The sequence below is a fragment of the Sinocyclocheilus grahami genome, unplaced genomic scaffold (genome assembly GCF_001515645.1).
Source record: "Sinocyclocheilus grahami isolate Dianchi unplaced genomic scaffold, SAMN03320097.WGS_v1.1 scaffold164.1, whole genome shotgun sequence".
Taxonomy (NCBI): Eukaryota; Metazoa; Chordata; class Actinopteri; order Cypriniformes; family Cyprinidae; genus Sinocyclocheilus; species Sinocyclocheilus grahami.
The window spans coordinates 698,712-723,086 of NW_015505343.1; the positions used below are offsets into that span (position 1 = coordinate 698,712).

The 24,375-nt window shown below is 40.0% G+C and overlaps 2 protein-coding genes across 9 annotated transcripts in view; one reads left to right on the forward strand and one right to left on the reverse strand.

The window, feature by feature from the left end:
- Positions 1-3,416: 3,416 nt before the first annotated feature.
- Positions 3,417-14,264, forward strand: znf271 (zinc finger protein 271). Of its 3 annotated transcripts, XM_016282702.1 has the most exons (15): positions 3,417-3,460; positions 3,553-3,602; positions 3,903-3,943; positions 4,117-4,225; positions 4,911-5,192; positions 6,537-6,947; positions 7,078-7,398; positions 8,347-8,853; positions 8,943-9,134; positions 11,086-11,187; positions 11,323-11,439; positions 11,548-11,865; positions 12,232-12,834; positions 12,918-13,028; positions 13,110-13,682. In XM_016282702.1, exons 3-15 carry the CDS (start codon positions 3,917-3,919, stop codon positions 13,166-13,168), a joined length of 3,159 nt encoding a protein of 1,052 aa, XP_016138188.1. In that variant the 5' UTR covers positions 3,417-3,460; positions 3,553-3,602; positions 3,903-3,916; the 3' UTR covers positions 13,169-13,682. The 3 variants fall into 3 exon arrangements, with proteins under 3 accessions (XP_016138188.1, XP_016138186.1, XP_016138187.1); XM_016282700.1 differs by lacking the exon at positions 13,110-13,682 and adding an exon at positions 13,714-14,264 and having other exon boundaries at positions 11,086-11,439; XM_016282701.1 differs by lacking the exon at positions 13,110-13,682 and adding an exon at positions 13,714-14,264 and having other exon boundaries at positions 3,450-3,602; positions 11,086-11,439.
- Positions 14,265-15,696: 1,432 nt separating this feature from the next.
- The window catches only part of rreb1a (ras responsive element binding protein 1a), a 50,265-nt gene continuing 41,586 nt past the window's right edge, over positions 15,697-24,375 (reverse strand). For all 6 annotated transcript variants that reach the window (XM_016282693.1, XM_016282697.1, XM_016282694.1 and 3 more), the window contains 5 exons: positions 22,893-23,082; positions 20,268-22,794; positions 19,582-19,746; positions 18,680-19,450; positions 15,697-18,564 (listed from right to left, as the gene is read on the reverse strand). In XM_016282693.1, the coding sequence (XP_016138179.1) occupies positions 18,059-18,564; positions 18,680-19,450; positions 19,582-19,746; positions 20,268-22,794; positions 22,893-23,082 (4,159 nt within the window). In that variant the 3' untranslated portion in view covers positions 15,697-18,058. The remainder of the gene's footprint in view (positions 18,565-18,679; positions 19,451-19,581; positions 19,747-20,267; positions 22,795-22,892; positions 23,083-24,375) is intronic.

Sequence of the window (24,375 nt, forward strand, 5' to 3'; positions counted from 1 at the left end):
TAGTGAGGTCAGCACGGGGTGCTCGCCCTGTGGTCTGTGTGGGTCCTAGTGCCCCAGTGTAGTGACGGGGACACTATACTGTCAACAAGCACCATCCTTCGGATGAGACGCTAAACTGAGGTCCTGACTTTCTGTGGTCATTAAAAATCCCAGGGTGTCTTTCAAAAAAAGTAGAGGTGTGACCTCAGCATCCTGGCCAAATTTGCCCATTGGCCTCTGACCATCCCCACATCTGCTGATTGGCTTCATCACTGTCTCCTCTCCATCAGTAAACTGATGTGTAAGCTGGGCGTTCTGGTGCAATATGGCTGCCGTCGCATCATCCCTGTGGATGCTGCACACTGGTGATGGACGAGGAGATACCCCCTCACAATGTAAAGAGCTTTGAGTGCTTAGAACAGCGTTATATAAATGTAATGAATTATTCCCTTAATATGGTCATTTGCAATGCACAAATGCTACACAGAACAAATCGTTATATTACTGAAGATAACATGCTAGGGCTGCAGGTGCTGGCTGGTGTCAGGTTATATGAAAATGTGCTGTCTGCATGATTACTTATGCTTACAGTTTTGTTTTATTATTCATACCACAGCACTAACAAAGTGTGTCTTTATAGAAATATTGCAAATATTGTCAAATTGATTTACACGGACAGCAGTTTATTTAATCATGTCTGGCAACTAGACAGAAAGGTTTTTACATTTTATTGGGATATATTAAAGTTAAATTAACATTTAACCATTTATTTTACTTACATCTTTGCTAAACCTTTTGCTTCAACAAATTCTTTTGATTTCGCTTTTTCAGACCTCTAGTAATAATTAAGAACCATTTTCAAAGGATCTTATACAACTTTGCTTTTTTCTATTAGGTTAGGTAGACATGACTTTATTACTGATTGTTAAACTTATAACTGAAGGACTATTTACCAATAAATTAACACCTGACAATGATGCCTAATGTGCGTCTGTGTTCATATAAACACCTAATTCAGCAATACTAACATTATTCATGAATTATATTGACATTCCAATGACAAATAGTGTCTTTTATTGCCACAAACTGCATTGCTTACATGAGCTGTGAGCTATAGAAGTACAGTAATATCATTAGTAGTTAATCATAATGGCCCAAGTAAACAATGGTAAATTATTTAATGAATCAAAATTCTTTTTATAACTTTCTCTCAAAAGTGTATAAAGATAGTGTATGCCTAATTTTGTGTAAATCGTACAAATGGCCTTAGATGACTTTGAAAAGTAAGTTTTGTAAAAAAGTCAAAGTGGCAGCAGGGTGCACTATGGGAAGAAGGCAGGACGGCGGAGACAGTGTTATGTTCTGCTGGGAAACCTGGACTGCTGGTATTCATCATGTGGATGTTACCTCGAAACACACCATCTAACGAAAGTTGCAGACCACATACACCCCTTTCAGCGGATAATTCACCCTGACACACTAGACGTAGCTCAGGAATGGTTTGAAGATCACCGTGGGGCAGTACCCTCAAAGGGAAACCATTAACCTTCTTTACCCTTAAAGGGTTCATATTACATTTATGCATTCAGCAGATGCTTTTATACAATGTGACTTACAAATGAGGACAACAGAAGCAATCAAAACCAACAAAAGAGTAATAATATGCAAGTGCTGTGATAAGTCTCAGTTAGCCTAACGCAGTACAAAAGTTTTTTTAAATATAATAAATAAAAAGAAAACAAGTAGAGAACGTTAGTGTTAGAGAGTCTCTTTTTTTTTTTTACAAAGAAAGAAAAGTTGAAATAATAAAAAAGATTTGAGAATGTTAGTGTAAAGAAGAAGATCATTTTTAAATAAAAAGAAAACAAGTAGATAGAATAGAAATAGAATAGAGAGTGCTGGTGTTAGAGGGTCAAATAAAGATGGAAGAGATGTGTTTTTAGCCGATTCTTGAAGCTGGCTAAGAACTCTCTACTCAGATTGAGTTGGGCAGGTCATTCCACCAGGAGGGAACAGTTAATGTAAAAGTCAGTGAAGCAGATTTTGTGCCTCTTTTGGATGAACAATAAAGTGATGTTCACTTGCAGAACGCAAGCTTCTAGAGGCACATAAGTCTGAAGAAATGAATTAAGGTAAAGGGGTGCAGAGCCAGTGGTGGTTTTGTAGGCAAACATTAATGCCTTGAATTGAATGCGAGCAGCTATTGGTAGCCAGTGCAAACTGATGAACAGAGGTGTGACGTGCACTCTTTTTGGCTCGTTAAAAACTAATCTTGCAGCCGTATATATTTATATATATATATATTAGTACTTGCGAATATGTTCCCTTAAGGTAGTAATACTCTTATGGTACTATTATGAGCTCTTTAGGGGTAAAAAAGGTACAAGGTTGTCTCTTTGAGGGTACAGAAATTTGTAGTGGTAATTTTCTGCCAGGTCATTAATTTGACTGAATACTATACAATGAAGTGCAAAATTCAAAATACAGGTAAAACACAAAGTCCTTCATTAAAACGGTACACTGCAGGACTTAAAGGATCTGCTTCTGATGTCTTGGCCTTGATGCGGCAGAGCAGTTTTTGCAGCACAAGAGGGACCAACATGATTTTACAGACAGGTTTAACGTTGTAGCTGATTAGTGTATGCATAGTGCTGTGTTATTATTACAATGTTACGATTAGCAAGCCGACAAAGACCAAAACTTGGACATCGAGATGAAGAAGTGTGATGTCAGGCCAGTGTATATGAACTGGGTCAACATCCCCTCAAATATGACAACGATAACCTAAAGTAGCTTTTCATGTGTATAATGCTCGTCTCTCATATCTGCACTTGAATTACTGATATTTGTTTATATCAAGGTCTTAAGAACACCAGCACACCAAAACACAGTCAGTGTCTCATAATGAACTCTTTTAGTAATAGCCTTTCATTTTCTCAGAAAGAAAGTGTTGCATCCTCAAAAATTATTTGGGCACAAAATGTATCAACGCATTAAACCATCAGAAAACATATAATTCTAGACATTTTTAACTATAATAATAAATAAATAACTTCATCGTTCTGAGGCGACTTTTAAAAATGACTTTTTAGAATTATAGTGTAACCACAGGACCACATAAACAATACTTTATCATCATTTCAAACGTATAACTATCATAGTTTTATGACTGAAACCCTTTGGAATTCTAAAATATTTGCTTGAAAATGATGGTCGTTTCAAATAAATGCTTCTTGTTTGATTTATTTGTTATAATATGTAATGGCATTTCGACCTAAACTGTATTTTTAAGACCTGTGGTATGTTTGTGGCAAGATTAAAATGAACGTTGCATACAAAAACGAATTATAAAAACTATTTGCATGGTATAACTGTTTTTTTTTTATTCCGCGATTGACTTTTATTTTGAAAAGTCAATAACACCTCCAGCCATTTCCGGGTTGTCGGTTCTTGTGGACGTGCATGTTGAGACTCAGGGAAGGTGAGGCTTCTTCTGCATCAGCTTTACATCTGTGTCTCAATGTTGTGGCGCAACTAATGCTTGTTTTTCTCTTTCGTCTGCTTGAGTAACAGCTGATGCATGTGTGTTGACATGGGACTAAATCGAAATGCAACTGAAGGAGGTGTGTTCAGCCTCCAGCTTTGATTTTGTTATCATATAGACATGAAGACATACATAATATAATCATTTCAAATAGATATAGATTGTTTAGAGTATTGCCATCTCTTTGAACATGTACCATGGTAATAATACCATGCTGTTGTTTTAAGTATTTAGCAGTTGCATGCAAATACCACATGATGATAATGATGATAGCAATTTAATGTCATAGTATTTTACTTTTTGTACCATCGCTGCACCAGAGTACAAACCTAGCACTTATTATAAAAATACAAAAATGCATATTTTTTTTTCCTTCTAGATTTTCAGTAAGGCATGGATCTGAGCATTGATCTGAAGGAGGTGGGGGTGTTTGCATCAGGGGGCCACAGCACTGGAGCACAGGAGTTTTACTTTTTGTACCATCGCTGCACCAGAGTACAAACCTAGCACTTATTATAAAAATACAAAAATGCATATTTTTTTTCCTTCTAGATTTTCAGTAAGGCATGGATCTGAGCATTGATCTGAAGGAGGTGGGGGTGTTTGCATCAGGGGGCCACAGCACTGGAGCACAGGAGCCTGATTCAGGAGAGGCGGCGAGGACACTTGATCTGCACCCATCAGGGGCTTCCTATGATCTGGGTGAGACTGCAGGGGTTCACATTATATGTTATGCAAATTGCATTCATGCATTGCAATATGCTAACCTCTACATTTAGATACTGTACCACTTATTTGTGAAAAGTCCAAACCGACCTTGACTTTGATTTCACTCGATAACCTATAGTAATGTGACCCTGGAGCACAAAACCAGTCACAATTTTTCGAAATTGAGGTTTATACATAATCTGAAGGCTGAATAAATAAGCTTTCCATTGATGTATGGGCTTGTTAGGATCGGACAATATTCGGCTGATATACGAATATTTGAAAATCTGGAATCTGAGGGTGCAAAAAAATCTAAATACTGAAAAAAATCGCCTTTAAAGTTGTCCAAATGAAGCTCTTAGCAATGCATATTACTAATCAAAAATGAAGTTTTGATATATTTATGGTAGGACATTTACAAAATATCTTCATGGAACATGATCTTTACTTAATATCCTAATGATTTTGGCATGAAAGAAAAATTGATAATTTTGACCCATACAATGTATTGTTGGCTATTGCTACAAATATCCCCCAGCGACTCAACACTGCTTTTGTGCTGCAGGGTCACATATGTCATCAGAAACTTTCTTATTGTTTAGCTGCCAAATATACTAAACACATGTATATATCTGTACATAACTAAACATTGTCGTTTTCCTTTCAAACGTCACCACAGATGACCACGCAAAGAGTCTCTGTGCCAGAGCCAAGCCGTTTCAGTGCTCTCAGTGTGGGAAGGGTTTTTCCCGCATTCAGCATCTGTCCGAACACGTCCGGATTCACACAGGAGAGAGGCCTTTCGAGTGCTTGGTGTGTGGAAAGACTTTCACCCGGGAGAGAGACCTCAAGACCCATCAGATCGCCCATACGGATGCCAAAGCCTTTCACTGCACGATTTGTGTTAAAAACTTCGCCCTGTTATCCTCCTTGAGAAGACATCTGCGTGCATTTCATCAAGGTACGAAATGTTGCCATGCACAATGCAGTGAATAGGACTAAAGACAATAAGATATTATAGTGGGTTTACAACGGATGAGTGTTTGTCCATCCCCCCTTTACTGTCGTATATTTAACTCTGTAAAACCTAATTAAGCTTATAAAACACCTGAAACCTCTGAAGGCGTGTCCTGGCAGTTTATGGTCTCATCCAATCAAAGACTTTTATAAAGATTTATTACAATTTATGTCCATTACATTACAATTACATAATCCAAATACAAACACAGAAATCGGTGCTTAAACATAAAAATGGTGCCATGCACAATGCAGTGAATAGGACTAAAGACAATAAGATATTATAGTGGGTTTACAACGGATTGAGTGTTTGTCCATCCCCCCTTTACTGTCGTATATTTAACTCTGTAAAACCTAATTAAGCTTATAAAACACCTGAAACCTCTGAAGGCGTGTCCTGGCAGTTTATAGTCTCATCCAATCAAATTTTAGAAACTTTTATAAAGATTTATTAAAATTTATGTCCATTACATTACAATAATCCAAATACAAACACAGAAATCGGTGCTTAAACATAAAAATGGAAATTTGCTAAAAATATATTTACTGAAGATGAGTTTGATTCTTTATTGGAACAGATTTGTTGAGAGAGAAATGTAGCACTGCATCGGTGTCTCAGCAATGGATGCTCTGCAGTGAATGGGTGCCGTCAGAATGAGTCCAAACAGATGATAAACACATCACAATAATCTGTATAATATACATACTATAAATGAAGTTAATAATACATAAAACAAGTCCATCAATTAACGTCATGTGAAGCGTAAAGCATGTTTGTAATGAATCCTTCAAGACATTAACTTCAAACTTGCTTTTTGCTTATAGTCCATAATCTATAATATTGCTTTCTCCAGTGAAATTTCATCTCGTCTGAATCAGAGGAGAAATCTGCACAAATCAAGCACCAATTACAAGCCAAAACAGCTCTAAACAACTGTGTGGTGGATTTTGATGTGAGAGACAACAGGAGATGGACTTTCTCACTGGAGGAAGCAGTATTATAGATTAAGGGCTTGCATTTTTGGATGGTTTAAAGTTAAAAACATCTTAATGATGGATTTGTTTCTTACAAACATGCAGCTTTTCGCCGAACAAGACATTAACTGATGGACTGGAGTGCTGTGGTGTGGATTATTGTGATGTTTTTATCAGCTGTTTGGACTCTCATTCTGACGGCACCCATTCACTGCAGAGCATCCATTGCTGAGACACTGATGCAATGCTACATTTCTCCAAATCTGTTCTGATGAAGACACAAACTGAAACTAAGTATTCTCTTTTTTTGCAGGTCAAGATGTTAGTACGGAGGGCAAGTGCTTAATTTGTGTCGAATGTGGGAAAAATTTTGCGTGTCAGCTGGAGGAACACGAGCTAACACACACGGGAGAGATTTCCCACCGCTGCCCCGACTGCGTCAACAGTGTCGCACGTCTATCCGGTCTCGCATCTCCTGAACAGACCTTCTCTGAATCCGAGGACATGAACCATTTGGACGCTCATGACAGTGAGAGGCCTTGCACTTCTGTGGCCTCTGAAGATCTACTCAAGCACTTACAAACCGACGCACTTAAGGACATTAGTGAATCTCACCCCCTGGAACTTATAGATAATATTGAGAGCGATGCACCAAATGAAAACATTCCCCAAAGTCAAGCTCCATCTGAGCTCTGTCACGACTCTGCACATTCTGCTGAAAAGGGTGAGTCTAATAATTACAAAAACCTTACCGTTGCACTCATCGTTTCTACCAGAATACCATATCCCAGAAATCTCAAAAGAGGTCCAAAATCACACTTTACGTACCACATTGTGTAATTTTCTCTTCACAGGCATTGAAACGCTGAATCCTCTTCAAGAGGAAGAGTCTGCAGCTCACAAGCAAGCGTGTGATGAATACAAACCGCATCAGTGCAATCACTGTGGAAAGGGATTTCATAAGCAAGCGAAGCTTCGGATCCATCTGCGCGTTCACACCGGAGAGAAGCCGTACCAGTGCTCCCAGTGCGGGAAATACTTCAGCCAAGCAGTAAACCTCAGAAAACACCACCGTACTCATCACACGGAGGAGAGACCCTACCACTGCACACTCTGCGACCGGAGGTTTTCTCTCTCCTTCTCGCTGATAAAGCATCAACGTGTCGCTCATCCAGGTGAGATCAGCAAATTTAAGTTTTGAAATAAAGCGGAGGAGAAATAGCAGAGCCCCCAAAATATGGAAATCAAACAGTTTGCTAAATTTGACCCCTCTGAGGTTATTTTGTTGAGCCATGTACTATTCAGAAGTTACCAAAATCAGGTGTTTCAAACCTTTTCTGACCTGTCAAGACCCCCTTCCTGAAATGTAAAGGCATTTATTCTGTAAAAATATCTATAAAATACTTTCTATTATGTTTCTTTTTGTTTGTTAGTAGAATAAAATTGATTTATTATGAAAATTATTATTAGTGTTAGTCATATTTTCAATAGTTTTCAATTATAAAAATATTTTAAGGACCTCACAGTGTTTCACAAACTTTTTGACTCCAAGGCACAACAATATTCAAAGACCCCTTGACTTTTCCAGTCGTCTGTGATAAGGATTATGGATAAGGATTTTTAGAAATATGTATATATACACAATATATATAATATACACACATATATATATATATAATAAATATATACATTTAAAATATTTATATTCAGTTGATATATATAAAACAAAAAATATTTTAGAGCATAACTAGAAAACTGCATATTTAATATAAAAATGCCCATGGCGGTTTAATATTTGAGTAATTTACTTTTCCAGGTCAAAAAAAAAAAGCACGCTTCCTCATATATTTAGGTTTTCTAAGACTGAATCCTGGTGCTTCAAAGAAAAACAACAGTTCATTCAAAATAACAAATATCTTAATTTTTTTAAGTTGTTTTCACTTAATGCTCATTTTCTCATATTTAAAATCATTTAAAGTCTTCTTGAAGCTTGTTGAGAACCTGCTGCCCAGTTTGCAAACCGTTTTGTTTAAATGACCAACAGCATTGCTAAAAATGGTTTGGTTTGATGTTATCAATTTCATATATCATTGAAAATACTGTTGATTAATTTCTTTTAACAGAACATTTGAGTGTTGCTGAAAGAAATCGCTTTACCTGTCCATACTGTGGAAAAATATTCGGACGACATCAAGATATGGAGCAACATAAACGCATTCACACTGGAGAGAGACCGTTCCGCTGCACCGTGTGCAACAAAAGCTTCAGGCAGCGTTCGGTGTTGATCGTGCATCGGAAAATTCACACCGGAGAAAAGCCTTTCGAATGTTTCGTATGCTTCCGACGGTTTTATGGTTCAGGAGATCTGAAGACACACATGGGAACTCATACCGGCGTGAGACCTCACAGTTGTCCTTTGTGCTCCAAAAGCTTCCCTCGGCCCAGCAGCCTGCAAGCACACATGCAGTCCCATCTGAACAAGCTGCAGGACGGAGATGCTGGAGATGCTATGCTTATTCCCGAGGAGGAGGACCAGGGTGAACTAGATAACTTGGAAGGAGTCTGTGGTGTTTCTGCTTCGTCGCAGCTATCAGCAGTGCTTTCTGAAAACCTTGGTGCTATTGAAGACCGTATGATTTATAGCTGTTTATTTATGGTTCGGTTATTTGTGTCTATAATAAGCATATGTCACATAATATTGCACATAATATGTTTTCAGAAATGAGCACAGGGGAGCGTCTATCAGAGACTGAGATGAGATTCAGTCCGTCGGTGAATCAAGACCTTGATGCTGATCAGAGTTCCAGCTCAGAGCTGACGGATCATCAGAAGCCATATCATTGTGCCATATGCAACAAAACCTTCTCTCTCGCAATTTCCCTGAAAAGACATCAACTTATATTTCATCCAGGTAGGATAGAAGTGCATGCATTAATTGCAATATTGGTATTTATTTTCTTAAATGAAGATATACCATTGCATTGGTCAACCTTAAAGTGTTCATCTTCACCTTTATTCCAAACCTGTATAAATTCCGTTCATCTGCTGAACACAAAATAAGATATTTTGAAGAATGTGGGTAGCCAAACAGTTGCCGGTCCCCACTGACTTCTATATTTTTTTCCCCATACTATGGAAGTCAGTGGGGACCGGCAACTGTTTACTTGCCAAAATTTTATGTTGGGATGGTAACAAGGTATATTGATATTTCTACAAATATGGAGTCATAGTCATCTGATTACTATAATAACTAGTAACAGGGTTGACATTTTAGTTATTTGATGATAAATAGGCAAACAAACTTGTCCTTGGAACTAAAAGTGTTTATTAGAAACATAATGTTGATAACTCAGAGAATGTGTCCTTTTCAATAATCATTTGTTTACTATACAAAATCCTGGTAACAGGGTTGACTTTTTAATAACTGATGAATAATAAGCAAAGATACTTGTCTTTGGAGAGTTCAGTTCCTGAAAATATTAAGTATTTTTTTACAGAATTGTTGTGTAAACAATAGCATGGTAACAGGGGTGAGGTGCTGATGGTAATAGGACTGACAAATTTCTTAATCTTGACGCTACAAATGTTTATTAGAAAGATAATTTAATGCTAATATTTCTACCAATATCCACTTGATTGAAAATGAATTTGTTTACTATACATCCCCACTGACTTCTATATTTTTTTCCCCATACTATGGAAGTCAGTGGGGACCGGCAACTGTTTACTTGCCAAAATTTTATGTTGGGATGGTAACAAGGTATATTGATATTTCTACAAATATGGAGTCATAGTCATCTGATTACTATAATAACTAGTAACAGGGTTGACATTTTAGTTATTTGATGATAAATAGGCAAACAATCTTGTCCTTGGAACTAAAAGTGTTTATTAGAAACATAATGTTGATAACTCAGAATGTGTCCTTTTCAATAATCATTTGTTTACTATACAAAATCCTGGTAACAGGGTTGACTTTTTAATAACTGATGAATAATAAGCAAAGATACTTGTCTTTGGAGAGTTCAGTTCCTGAAAATATTAAGTATTTTTTACAGAATTGTTGTGTAAACAATAGCATGGTAACAGGGGTGAGGTGCTGATGGTAATAGGACTGACAAATTTCTTAATCTTGACGCTACAAATGTTTATTAGAAAGATAATTTAATGCTAATATTTCTACCAATATCCACTTGATTGAAAATGAATTTGTTTACTATACAAAATCCTCATAACAGGGTTGGCTTTTTAATAATTTATGAAGAATATTTGTCTTTGGAGAATACACATTCTAAAAGGATAGTTTTACAGTACTGTAATACTATAGTATGGTAACAGGGGTGAGTGATGGTGGTGACAGGACTCACAGCCATTTCTTTGTCTGGACACTAAATGTTTATTAGTGTCTTAGAGTTATTAATCCTTGTAACAGGGTTGACTTTTAATTAATTAAAGAATATTTGTCTTTAGAGAATACACTTCCTGAAAGTATAAAGTAGTTTAATAGATTTTTTTCAATACTACAGTATTTTAACAGGGGTGAGTGATGATAGTGATAATATGATAGCCATTTCTTAGTCTTGGCACTAAAAGGGTTTAATAGAGCATTTAATGCCGATATTTCTGACTTTTCAATAATTAGTTTACTATACAAAATTATTAAAGAAAATGTGTCTTTGTAGAGTTCACTTCCTGAAAGGATTAAGAATTGTTTTCTGTAATACTACAGTATTGTAACAGGGGTGAGTGATGATGGTAACAGGGTTGATGCATAACCTGGAGTTTCAGTTATGTTCTCAATTTAACTTTTATTTGAGAATGGTTTTGTTAATATGGATTCTTCTTCTTTGTAATTTTAACAGATCAGCATGTTGACAAAGAGGGGAAGTGCTTCCCCTGCTCTTATTGCGGGAGGAAGTTTGGTCGACGCCAAGGCTTGTTACAGCACGAGCGAATTCACACAGGTGAAAGGCCCTTCAACTGTCCCACCTGTAACAAAAGCTTTCGTCAGAGATCGGCTCTGATTGTGCATATTAAAACACACACAGGAGAGAGGTCATTCCTGTGCTTTGTGTGCAATAAGAGCTTTTATACCCCAGGAGACTTGAAGAAACATCTGGAAATTCACACAGGAGTGAGGCCACACAACTGCCCTGTATGCTTCAAGGGGTTCGGGCGTCCCAGTTTCCTCCGAGCTCACATGCGAATTCACGAAAGTACGTTTGAAATGACAGTCCTGAAAAATTGACCATCCAAACTTACTTTCTTTGTATATGTCTCGTGTTTTTAATTTTACAGATTTTTTTTTTCTCTTTGATTTCCAGAAGCTTCAACAAATAAGCAAAGTGGAATGGAGAAACCAACAGGTGCTCCAAAAGTCGATGTGCAGGAGAAGCCATTTGAATGCACTCATTGTGGGAAGAGATTCAGTCAGCATTGTATGTTAAAAATTCACCAGCGGATTCACACAGGAGAGAGACCTTACAAGTGCTCTCAGTGTGGCCTGAGTTTTCGCTGGAGGAGAAACCTGATTGCCCACCAGAGCGGCCACCCGGGCGAAAACCCTCTCCAGTGTTCAATGTGTGATGAAACATTCGTCTCTGAAGCAAGTCTGAAAAAACATCAAGATGAGTTTCATTCAGGTAAGAAATTATGAGATGGCTAGGTACTGCCATGCATGCCATGAAAAAGCACTGTTTACACATTTTAATGCTTTGAAAAAGCATAAATTCTATAAATATTTCTTACTTACCAAGTAAGAAATGTATGTATTATATATCATGTTAAAAATAAATAACTATATTTATTATATATTTTTCTGTCAAGTTGAAGCCACAAAAAAAAAATAGAATGAATGCGTCAAAATGTGTAAAAAAAAAAAAAAAAATCAGTGTTCGTATTTATTTAATTTTAAAAATCTAAATCATTTTATACTAAATATCATTTTTTATATTTGATTTAATCATTAATTTATTATTCAGATTTTAGATTATATTTATTCATTTCAGGGGTCTCTCATACATGCAGTTTGTGTTTGAAGACATTTACTCAAGCAGCCGGCCTCAGAAAACACGTTCGGTATGTTCACGAAGGCGAGCGACCGCACAAATGCTCTGAGTGCGGGAGAGGATTCGTCAAACTTTCCGATCTCGCGCGTCATCAGCGCCGCCATCATTACGACCGGGGCGACGGACTCTTTCAGTGCTCGCAGTGCGAGCGAAGCTTCAGTCAACCCAGCAGTCTGGTTCTGCACCGACGGACACACACCGAAGAAAAGCACGAGTGCCCTCAGTGCGATAAGATTTTCAGTCAGGCGGGACACCTGAAGGTCCACTTGCGCACTCACAGCAAAGAGAATAAACCCAAATTCGAGTGTGCTGAATGTGGCAAGAGTTTTGGCCAAGCTAAAGATTTGGTGGTTCATCAGAGGGTTCACACCGGAGAAAAGCCGTACCAGTGCCCTCAGTGCAAGAAGAGCTATCGGCAGTTTGCGCATTTGTCCGTACATCTGCGAAGTCACACGGGGGAGAAGCCGTATCAGTGCCCCAATTGTCTCAAATTCTTCGCTCATTCATCATCCATGAAAAAACACCTGCGTGTAATGCATGCAGGTACGGGATAGTTCATCCAGATATGAAAATTCTGTCTGTACGACTTTCTGTTTTCCGTCTAATTTAAGATGAATGTTTTACAGAGGGGAAAGATTTACCCGTCCCAAAGGAAGTTGTTAAGGTCACTGTTGGCGTCGGCCCATCTAACACGACTGTAGAAGTTAAGCAAGAACCAGAGTCTGGTGATGAATACGGTAAGTATGACTGAGGTTATTTGAAACAGCAAATCTTCAAAAAGATGTGCATTTTGATAACTTTTCTCACATCTTGAATAGGTGAGGGAGAATGTAGCTTCCAGCTTCTCCTTCAAAACCAAAGAAATATGCCATCGTAAAGATGGCAAAAACGTATGTGTATTGCAAGGAACGTCAGCCTTTTCAGCATTTATGTTTTCATATAAACATCCTATTGTTGTATTTGTTGGGTACAAGGATAGTCTTCTTTGTCTGTAAACAGGACTGACGCTACTCTGCATGATCAAAAACTTCATTTTTCTTTGTGCTTTGGAAATAAATGCTACATCATGCACTCACGAATATCCACATTTCAAAAAGCATTTGGGTACAATACAAAATCCTGGTAACAGGGTTGACTTTTTAATAATGATGAAGAATATTTGTCTTTGGAGAGTTCACTTCCTGAAAGGATGAAGTAGTTTTGCAGATTTTTAAAAAATAATATTAGAGTATGGTAACAGGGTTGACGCTTAACCAATTGCAGTGACTTATTTTTGTATGTAACAAGTTGCACTCGTATTCACCGTATGAAAAATAAAGAAATAAATTGCATGTGGAAATCTGCCTTCACAGACAATAACACACACAGAACATGTCTAATTATTGCTTCGTGCACTATAACTACACTGGTATGTTTTTGCAGAATGTCAAGTGAAATCTGAAGAAAACTGCTTTGCTGTAATGGATGATGTGAAGGCTGTTACAGTCTCTTCAGCTCCTTCCAGTCCATTATCATCTGGGACTTTTAAAGATGAAAAATGAATGTGGATGGAAACTAGGGTTTCTCGCCAACAATCTGCCAAACTTCAGAGCGCATAGAAGAACCTGCAGCATCAACTAGATTGCCAATGACAAAAAAAAAACATTTTCAAGAAGTAGAATTGCATTCTACACTTACTCCAGAAGCTGGTCTCCATCCATGAAGACTCCAGCCTCCCTAATTGGAAAGGTGGTATTGAGACAAAAAACTGTGATCTACAAGAATCCACACCACAGCATGGACTGTGGGGTTTAGTTAAGCAGGGAACCTTTTAGGATAACAGTCGCTGTTAGTGCTCCTGATGAGAAATATCCAATCTGAAGAGCTTTCCGGAGGCCTCAAACATGACCTACTTATTTTTAGACTTTGTTGAGATATACACAAACTTTTGCCAGATATTAAATTCATACTGGAGAGAAGCATTGACATTTGGCACCTACCTTTAGCAAACTCCATTAGAGAAATGTCCATCTCTCAGACTGGCTAAATCTTGTGCTGGAAATCACGCTGATATAGTAGAGGATCCTTTGATTCTGCTCCTGGAGGTCCATTGTCTTGCAGACGGCAGTTCCAAAGCTGATCAAACTCACCTGCCTGTAATTTTCAAGTAATCATGAAGACTTTGAGTGGCTTCTTCAGGAGTGTTTGCATTGGAGCTAAACCCTCTAGGAGGAGAATAACCCAGATATAGTAAGAAAACTTGTCACTTTCCTGTATAATCGTTACAAACAGGCCCCCGCATTCAACCGGTGTGCTTGTCGTCCTACACATTCCCTGCCCTTTACATTTTCATCAGTTAAACTCACAGCTGCATTTAATACTCTGTACAGTTTTGAATCAATTCCACAGATTTTTTCCTCTAAAGTCAGTGTTGAAAACGTAAAGTCTGCAGATTCTGGATCTGCTTAGAAGACATGCAAATACACGTCCACCAACTCATTTCACTAATGTTATTTGTGTTACTGCAACCACCAAAGTTTTGTAATCATTTTTTTTCTTGTATACATGACATCTCATAATAGATGTAAATTAAATTACTTGTATGTTTAGTCTGAAAAAGCTAACATTTTCCCTATTTTGTCTAACTGCTTTAATGTCAAAGTCTGGTTATTTACATAATGGTGTAGTTACAGCATCTTCCAGCAGGGGCTAAACACTGAAACCAACCAGCCAGTCCTTAACCCCTTGCTGACACCTGTTGGTGTGGATTCATCATCACAGAAAAATCCTGGGAACAGTCCCAATACAAACAAAAATGCATACTCGCATACTGCTCAAACCATTTCTGCAATAGAAAAATATGGTAAACATGTATATTAGGGTTGCAAAGGGGTGGAGAACTTCTGGCAAATTTCTGGAAACGTTCTAAAAATCCCTGGAATATTCCAAAAAATCCTGGAAAGTTTCCAAAATTTCTGGAACATTTCAGAAATTTTCCACCTTTTTGCAACCCTATGTGTAGTATGCAGTTCCGAAATCAGCACCTGTGTCCAAATATGCCTACCCCTCTACTATACAGTGCGTGAAAATGGCCGAATTCACAGTATTCATAAAACATCCAAGTGACCTACTACTTTTGCATGGATTCTGAAGTGTGTATTCTACAGAAGATCATAACTCATCAAATGTAGTACCTACACAGACAGTGTGACTTCAGACACACCTAGTGTCAACAGCATCAATAGACCTTCATTGCTTGTCAAAAACATTACCAAGCCCATTATAATCGCAGAGTGCAGAACACAAACGTATGCATTAAAGTGGCAGATTGCCTTTGGTTGGAAAGAAGAAAAAATCCTGCCACACCTTTCCTTTAATATATCTTTATTGCTTGAATAGTTTTGATACAGAACAGCTTACATTTCTGATTCTGAAGAACAAGAGTAGTGTACCAAAAATGTTCTGGTGATTCTGGTTCCATTCAAGTCCAGTAGAATTATTTTTGGGGATGTAGCAGCGACACAAAGCTCCCTTTTACATCAGTCAGCACGTCAAACAGTGACAGGTCTCATTCCGCTGCGTTTTTCCAAAGAGACGGGGAGGATTAAAATAAAAAAACAGAAAAAGGAGAACATATCTTGTAGAAAGCCCATGAGTGGAATGTGGATTTGAGAACTCCACCCTGTTCATTTGAATTCACAGTCAAGTGCTAAAAAAAGTAGTGATTGACGATTCAACATATTCAGAAATCATATGTGAAGAGAATTTTTTGTTGCAAGAAAAATGACGATTTGAGAAAGCCTTTTGTATGAACCCTGAGAGTGAGACAGAGCGGGGCGGCAGGAGGGGCGAAACCGAAAACAATTATTATAACTGAACAACATAAAAGGTTATCATGCAAAACTACCCTACAGATCCACCCATAGCAGAATAACAGTAAACTTCACAGTTTTATACACAAAAGAATATATCAATGAAAACAACTTTTATCTCTGTCAAACTGAAATAATCATCATAATAATAAGATAACAGAAACAGACCACACATTCTAAAAAAAAAAATGCATACAAAGATCTACATAAAGCTTTCAGATCAAAAGTGATTATTATCATCATCATCAAGGACCCAGATCAAAGCTGGGATGCTAAGTATTGAATTTGAATCATTTTTATGCAGCATAATTGTGTTAATACATGGCTTCTCCACATTTACTTCTTCACCCGCACTGGGTCATAATAAATACATTAAAAACATCTGTGAGCATTCTTACCAGGAAACCAGTCACTTCTGCACACAACCAACACAAAACACACTCGCATGAACCCAGGAAAAGGCATCGGGGGAAGCAGAAGTCCCGGAATACACAGATAAAGCGATTGCATTCAAGTTCATCCAATACTACAAGTCTCGTGCCTGAGCAGAGATGTTAGATCTTCACCACTAGGGGGCGCACAGCAAACTCTCTCCTCAGCCCCACTATTGGTTCAATATTCCTTTTCCTTGTTTGCTTGCATTTCGTATTCTGTCATTGCACTTCGGCACGTGCCGATCAACAGGCATCCGTTTGGGTAAACGGCTGCTCCAGGAAATCAGGAGACCTATAATTGAAGATGCTTACCAGTCCACACAATTTTCATACAGTCTCCATGCCCTTTGAGGTTTGCTTTGTTTGTGTCTGAGGTTTCTTTACAACACGAGTTCATAAAACTGAGAGGTCAAAGAGATCCAACACTACACAAAAGAACGTGTGATTGACATGGGGTCCTCCTAGTTGAGGAGCGCTTCAGGACGACGTCCTGGAAGGAGGCAGCAGGGCGACAGGGTTCAAGTACACCATGAGTTCTAGTTCGTGAGCCCGGCAGAAAGTGAGACACCTGCCTAAATGCTCAGACGAAAGAGTAAGGCTTAAAAAGTGAAGCTTTTGGAAGACGGTAACCCTGGACACAGGTACACATTTCATCGTATTTTTGTCAAGTACATCAGATTCATAACTCATGGGCTTCCTGTAATTCCTCAGTGTGTTTGCTTTTTTATTTTTGTATTCTTAAGGAGCTGAGACGGGGCTTGAGGGACATAATTCAAGAGCCCTTAAATCTAAAAACATTGCCTTCCCACATTAAAAACCATCCTTTTGTGCCAAAAAATGGAACACAAATGCTAACTAAACACATTGACACAATCAGCACAGCTGGACATTCATCACCTGTTTTGGGCAAACATTGCCCATATACTTAACGCGGCAGCTGCTGAACATCGTTTTGCTTGGCTGTTTCCCCAAAACATCTTTACACGACAGCACCCAGAATAACAGAGCTCTGTTATAAAACAATTACTCTGGAAGCCTCCGTCATTAAACGAATTACACAAAATGGGAAATTAAAGAGGACAAACAGCAACGAAGAAGCCCTATGGTGAACAAGTCGTCTTTGCGTATTCCAGTTATGCACTTGGGTGCAAGCCTCTCAGTAGAAACATGTCCTCTTGTTAATCTCAGCCGTCACTGGTAAGGGTATAAACTTGCTTTTCATAAGTCTCTGAACTGTACAATACGATATGCAAATTTGTTCATATATTGCTTAAAGTAGTTCTCTCAGGATTACACAAAAAAATCGTAAAATACTATAAAAATCAACTTTCGATCATGGTAAATGCTGATAAAGATATAGCAAAAAAAGTAGAAAGGCACTTGGAAAGAGTCATTGCTTCTTTTTTCTCATTGCAATGTACTTTTGTTATATGGCACTGCTTCTTGTTGCAGCATATTTCACCACAAGAAAAGAGTCGCTCTTCACTCCGCGCCAAGCAGTGGCGGCTCGGGGGTGGGCAAAATGTGCTCAGTAGTGGGCTTGGTGTGGATCTCCAGTAAGCCTTGAATGAATCCCTCCGACGGCTCTAAGTCGGATGCGGTGGGTGAATCCGATGCTTGTTTCTCTGCTGGATGTTCTTTGGGTGTCTCTGTTGCTGATGCAGGTTTTGTCTTGAAGGTTAGTTTAAACTCTTCAGTTTCCGCAGAGGGTACACAATCCTCTTTCTCCTGTGAGGTTGGTTCCCCCTTTACAGTGTCTGATAATTCACTTTCGTTCTCAGAGGGTGGATTGGTGCTGGTGGGTGTGCACTCGCCTTCGCTAGCCGAACGCCCGCTGAAGCCGTCCTCGTCTGGTCCACCTGTGACCCCGCAAGTCGAACCATCACTATCCGCTCCACGGAGTTTCTGGTGGATTCGCTGATGTCGGACCAAACTGTGCTTGAGGGTGAACGTGCGCTCACATGTCTGGCATTTGTAAGGCCTCTCACCTAGTAGACACGTCATTAAAAACATTCAGCTTTTAATAAGAAACAAGAGCTCTATGTTTTGATGATTCATTTACCAATCTATACCAATCAAGTATGTTTTTAGCATGGTCATTACCTGTGTGAGAGCGCATGTGTCTGGTGAGGTCCTGAAGGCTCCAGAAACGTTTATTGCATATACTGCACACCTTTTTTCTCTTGTCCGGCTTGCTGCCAGGTTCTTCAGTCTCTCCCTCAGCACTCTTTGGTTCAGTTGCAGCTCCCTCTTCATCACTCCTCTCCTCTTTATCCTCCTCAGACCCACTCTCCACCACACTGCCCATTCCCTCGTTCTCTGCTGTGCCCTTCCTTACACTCTCCACCTCTTCTTCTGTAACCGCTTTCTTATTTTCACAAGGCACAATTGGATCATCTGATTTTGTGAGGCTTTGTTCCGGTCCATTAGTGGAGTCTGATGCTACATCCAGCTGGTGAACTTTCTCGTGTCTGGTCAAGGTAGCAGCATAGCGGAAGCTCTTCTTGCAACTCTTGCAGGTCAATTTGGACTCCTCCTGGGGTGTTGCTTTGTCAGACATGTCGCTGTCTGCTGTAGGGGAGGACTGCGGCTTGTCTTTCTCAGTGATCTTGAAATCCTTTGGCTTGGAAACAAATGTCAAGTCAAGGGTCTTATTGCTATGGGAATCGCCATCCTCTTTTTCTGGGTCATTGTGCTTCAAAGACTCGAGGGCTGTTGGGTCCTCTTCTTTGTGAGGAAGAGGCTCTACCACGGCTGCCTCTGTCGGCTTAGCTGGTGAAGGTTTCTCAGCATCTGATGCCACAGGCTTCTCAGGGTCTGATCTTGTGAGATCCATTGCCTCACTCACAAGAAGCTCCGTCTCAGATGAGCTCTCTGAAATATACATTGACCCATTACATTTTAGGTAATAACGTGCAGTTTTAACCTCTATCAACAGATAAAGAAATACTTAGTCTAAAGTACTTAAGCAATTCAAAGTTTCTATTATATATTATTTTTGATACCTGCACTCTCTGGTGAGCCTTCCTCTGCTTCCTTAGGCTTGGGTATTGCACCATTGCGTCGAAGCACTCTGTTGGAAACGCCATGTTTGCGTAAAAGATGTCGCTCACAATTGGACTTGGTCGAGAAGAAGGCATCACACTGGGGACAAGGATATGGCTTCTGACCTTTTAAAGGAATACAAAATAAAATCAGGAAAATAAATTGCAGGGGTAAAACAAATCTTTACTTGACCCTCCAACTCTAGCACTCTCTTTTCTAATTCTATTCTTTAAAAAGAACTTGCCCCTTTTAGACTTGCACTCAATTCATTTACTAACTGCTTGTTTTCTTTAAAAAAAAACTAACACTAGCTTCTCTATTCTTTTTGTATTTTATCTATTTGTTTTCATTTATTATACAATTAACAAAAAGCAAAAAAAAGGCCTCTAACACTAGCTTGCCCTATTCTTTTTCTATACTATCTGCTTTCTTTTCATTTATTATATAATTTAAAAAAAAACCTTGCTACATGTATTGCTTTAGGCTAACTGAGACTTGTCATTGCACTTGCATATTGCTCTTTTGTTGATTTTGATTGCTTCCATTGTCATCATTTGTAAGTCGCTTTGGATAAAAGCGTCTGCTAAATGACTAAATGTAAATGTAAAACAGAAGGTGTACATCAACCCTGTAAATCTTTACACACCTGTGTGTGTTAACATGTGGCGCTGAAGCGAGCTGGACCAAGGGAAAACTCTGGGACAAAAGGGGCAAGTCATCTTTTGCACAGAATTTGAGTATGCATTCTTCTTTCCTTTGGACTGCTGGGCTGGCAAGTGTTTCTCATCATTCACTTCTTTCTCGTCACTAGCACCTGGCTGCTGCCTGCCTTTTCTTGCCAAATCAATTGTGTTGGTCTGAAGATAGGCACTGAACTTGTTGGCATCAGTGGTTGCCAACATCCTCTCAACACTAGCAAACTCCCCACTAGACTCCAAATCAATACTTGGGTCTGTGGCATTCATCACAGGTTTCTCTTTCACTGTGCTGTTGGTAGGCCTTTTCCTGGACCTCTTCTTTGAGCTCTCTAGTAAGAGCTCTTCAGTCAAAATATCTGGTGATTCTTGCTTGCCATGTGTGTCAGAATCAGCCTGAAGACTACAAGTGTTGTCCCATTTAAGAAGGTCAGGGGCACCAGAAACTGAGGAAATGATCTGAGCAATGGATGCTAGTGGTGGAAGCTCCTTCACAGCAGCAGAGGAAGGTTTAGGAAGCAGGGGCTTTAAACGCAAGAGCCTTCCTGCAGCATTAGTGCTACCAGTAAGGGAGGACAAAGCAACAGGGACCTGGTAGCATCCAAGAGGTTGAGACTTCTCATCATTGGACTTCTCGGCCTGAAGAGCTTGTGCAAGTATGCTAATTGATGACTGTTCTTTCTTAACCTCCCTTGGCAATTTGGCCTCAATGTCTTGTTTAAGCTTCTTCACAGGATTCTTAGGAATAGAGAGGTCAATTGGTTCCATGCTAGAGTCATAAGAGACAGGTTCAATTTTGATCCCAGGAGATCCACTCACACTTCCAGCACTGCTGCTCCCACGGCTTTTGTTAGAGAAGTCCAGAGGTTGATCCATATCTACGTTGAAAAAGCTAAGGTCCTCAACTTTGATAGGCTGCACTACAGTGCTAGGAGAAACCCCATTGAGAGGAGATGGATTTGGGCTATTTTGGGTTGATGCAGCTAGAAGAGTGATTATGTGCTCTTCAATATCCTGCTCTTGGACCTCTGGATGTTGTTTCAGAAGGTGATGGATACAGTTACGCTTGGCAAGGAAAGCTGCTCCACAACGGTTGCACTCAAATGGCTTTCGCTGGCAGCCATTGTGTGTGCGCAAGTGTATCTGCAGGGCTCGAAAGGTCTTTAGGTCCTCCCCGCAGAAGCGGCAGGTAGTTTCACTAGTTCCAGCCTGCTCCAGTATGTCTGGTGTGGACGAGGTAACATACTTAATGTTTTTCTCAATCTCCTTGCGATTGCTTTTCATGTGCTTTTTGCGAAGGTGTCGCTCACAGTTAGCCTTGACAGTAAATGGGTAATGACAGAGCTGGCAGACATAGGGACGTTCACCACTGTGCGTTCTCAAATGACGGATCAGTGTTGCCTTGTCTGGGGCAACATAGTCACAGATATTGCATTGGTGGCGTAGGATGCCCAAATGATATCGCATATGTGCCTGCAGTACACCAGAAAATGCAAAGACCTGGTCACAAAATCGGCAGGGGTACGAGCCCTTTTGAGATGTTCCCTTCTTTCCAGTGGTCTCTTCTAACTTGCCGTTCTCCTGTTTGATATGTCTTTCATCCATGTCCATTGGGGTATGGGCATCTCCCATGCAGTCGGCCTCCATTTGTATCCTCTCTGCCGAAGCATGGTTGTTGGCAGAATTGGATGAGGAAGATGGGGAGAGGTCCCGAACTGTCTTGAGAGGATAGCTGGCAGGGGGTGGGAGGCTAGGGCTGACACAGCCCAAGGAAGCTTGCTGGGTGTTCAATAGGGGTGGTGGAGTTGAAGCTACCATACTGGTTCTGGGAGCCACCAAGGGCTTTGGCTTGAGTGGAGGCATCTGCTTGTAGCCCAACTGCACGGCACTAAAAGGCGCCTTGGATAAGGGTGGGAGCGTGATTTGGTTACGGGCAGCGGAAGTTACTTTGATTATTTGCTGTATATCAGCGAGTTCCATGTTGGATTCACCACAAACTGGCTTCACTACCATACCACCATCTGGTTGCACCAGAAAACCAGTCTGGAAGGGCTGAAGGGACAGCAGTTTGAGAGCCTCTTGATGGGACAGACCATGAAGAGTCGTTGGGTCTACAAGAGACAGGTTAGCCCCTCCAACAAGGCCAGCCTCCTGAGGTACAGAGGACTGATTCTGCTCCACGTGGATAACCCGAATGCTATCTAGCTTGGCCTGCTGGACATCCTCTTCTGAGGGGGCAGGCTTAACCTGAGAGATGTGCTGCAAGCCCAGAGAGTCCATGAAGCTGCTTTTCTCAGGAGTGGGAGGCTCATCTTTCATAATTAAGGGTGAAGTTGTCTCTTGGGTGCCACTGGAAGTCTCATGAGAGGCTTTGTGCAAGTCCAGAGCCGAGCTAAGAGGGAATGCCTTATCGCATGCATCACATACAAAACGATGGAATTTGCCAGTGCATCGCCGAAGGTTGGTTTCACACCAAATCTGTGGGTTTAAAATAAAATTGAAACTTAACAACACTCTCAGATATTACAGACAAGATAAAGAACTTTTACATATTGTGCAGATCAAGTACAAGTTACCTGGGCAATTTGCGGGAACTTCTGGCATGAAAAGTCAATGAAAGCCAGATCATTAAAGCCAAGAGGGATGGATGGGTTGTTCTGAATAAAGGGTTGTCCGTTGGGGTCTGTGGGTAGCTGCTTATGGGTAGCTGCATTGTGGCGGAGCAAACTTCGTTGTGTCCGGAATGAGATGCAGCATAAATCACATCTAGGAATAAAAATACTAATGTGAGGTGTTGATTTCAACAACAAACACATTATAAAAGAATCAATCCGCATGTTATATATGCAAATATGAAATAAATACAGCATCCAATCTACAGTGTACTGTGGAGACATCCGCACAGGGAAAATAGAGCTGGGATTTACTAAGTGAATTAACTAAGAGCTGGAAAGTCGATGATAACCACACCCTTGCCTACAATGGCACTCTTTCTGTGTTTGTAGGGTGCTGCATAAGACAGCTGGCTAATGTCTGTGACACTGTGCATTGATCTTGTCACATGCCCTGCCCCGATCATGGTGATGACGTGTCCATAGGGACTTTAAGCTGCTTTTATCTCAGTAGACAAAGACAATACAATGTAAGGAATAGCATAGCAGCACATCCACCTATGCACATAAGGTACATAATGCCTTGAAATGATAATAGGTTTAGGACCAATGCTTGAGAATGGTTTAAAAATGTGTAAGTTTTGCATGAGAAAGCCATGAGAAGCAAAATTTAGCTTGCCTGTTACAAGCACTTCAGAGTTCAAGCACTGTTACCTATAACTACACTAAGCACTAACCATTCCCTGTCCAGGATGCTGTAGTTTCTATTGGCTATTCTGCAGTGGCTTCAAACGGTCAGGTTCATCCAATCAGGTTTCAGAGTTGGAACTGTTCATTTTATTATAGCATGAATGTATGGGAGTGTCTTACTTGGAAGGGCTGTTTGGGTAACCCAGATAACACGTCTGTATCTTGAAAAGCATTATTGGGTCTTTTTCTATGTGTGTAGTTGTTTTGCTGCTTTTAGAACTCTTCAGAGTGGAACCCAATTCACAGCAGTCTAGATCCTCTTAACTAGCACTCTTAGCTCTTGTGATTACACAGGATTAGTGCTAAATTTGCATACAACAATAATGCTGCTCTGAAACACAATCAGACAGGCCCTGCCAACTTCCTTCTCTCAGAGCCATGCCGTACAGCTATCCATTAACAAGAGGAGGTACCCATCGGTTGGGTGAATATTCTGCAGTCTGACGTCTCCAGGGATACAGCTACAATTTTACACACATGCATGCACACACTACTACAGAGATGTTCTGCAGAATGCATCTTCCTGAAGTCTCCTCCTGTGTCTCATTAAATCCCCCCCAGCTACACAACCTCTGTGGTCTGTCCCCCCTCCATTTTCCCCTCTTTCCTCTTCGTGCCACTCCCTTGCCCTAAGCCTGGGGGCCACATGCGGGGGGGGGGGGGGGAAGAACCTCTTAGGCCTCTCCGGGGGGGGGGG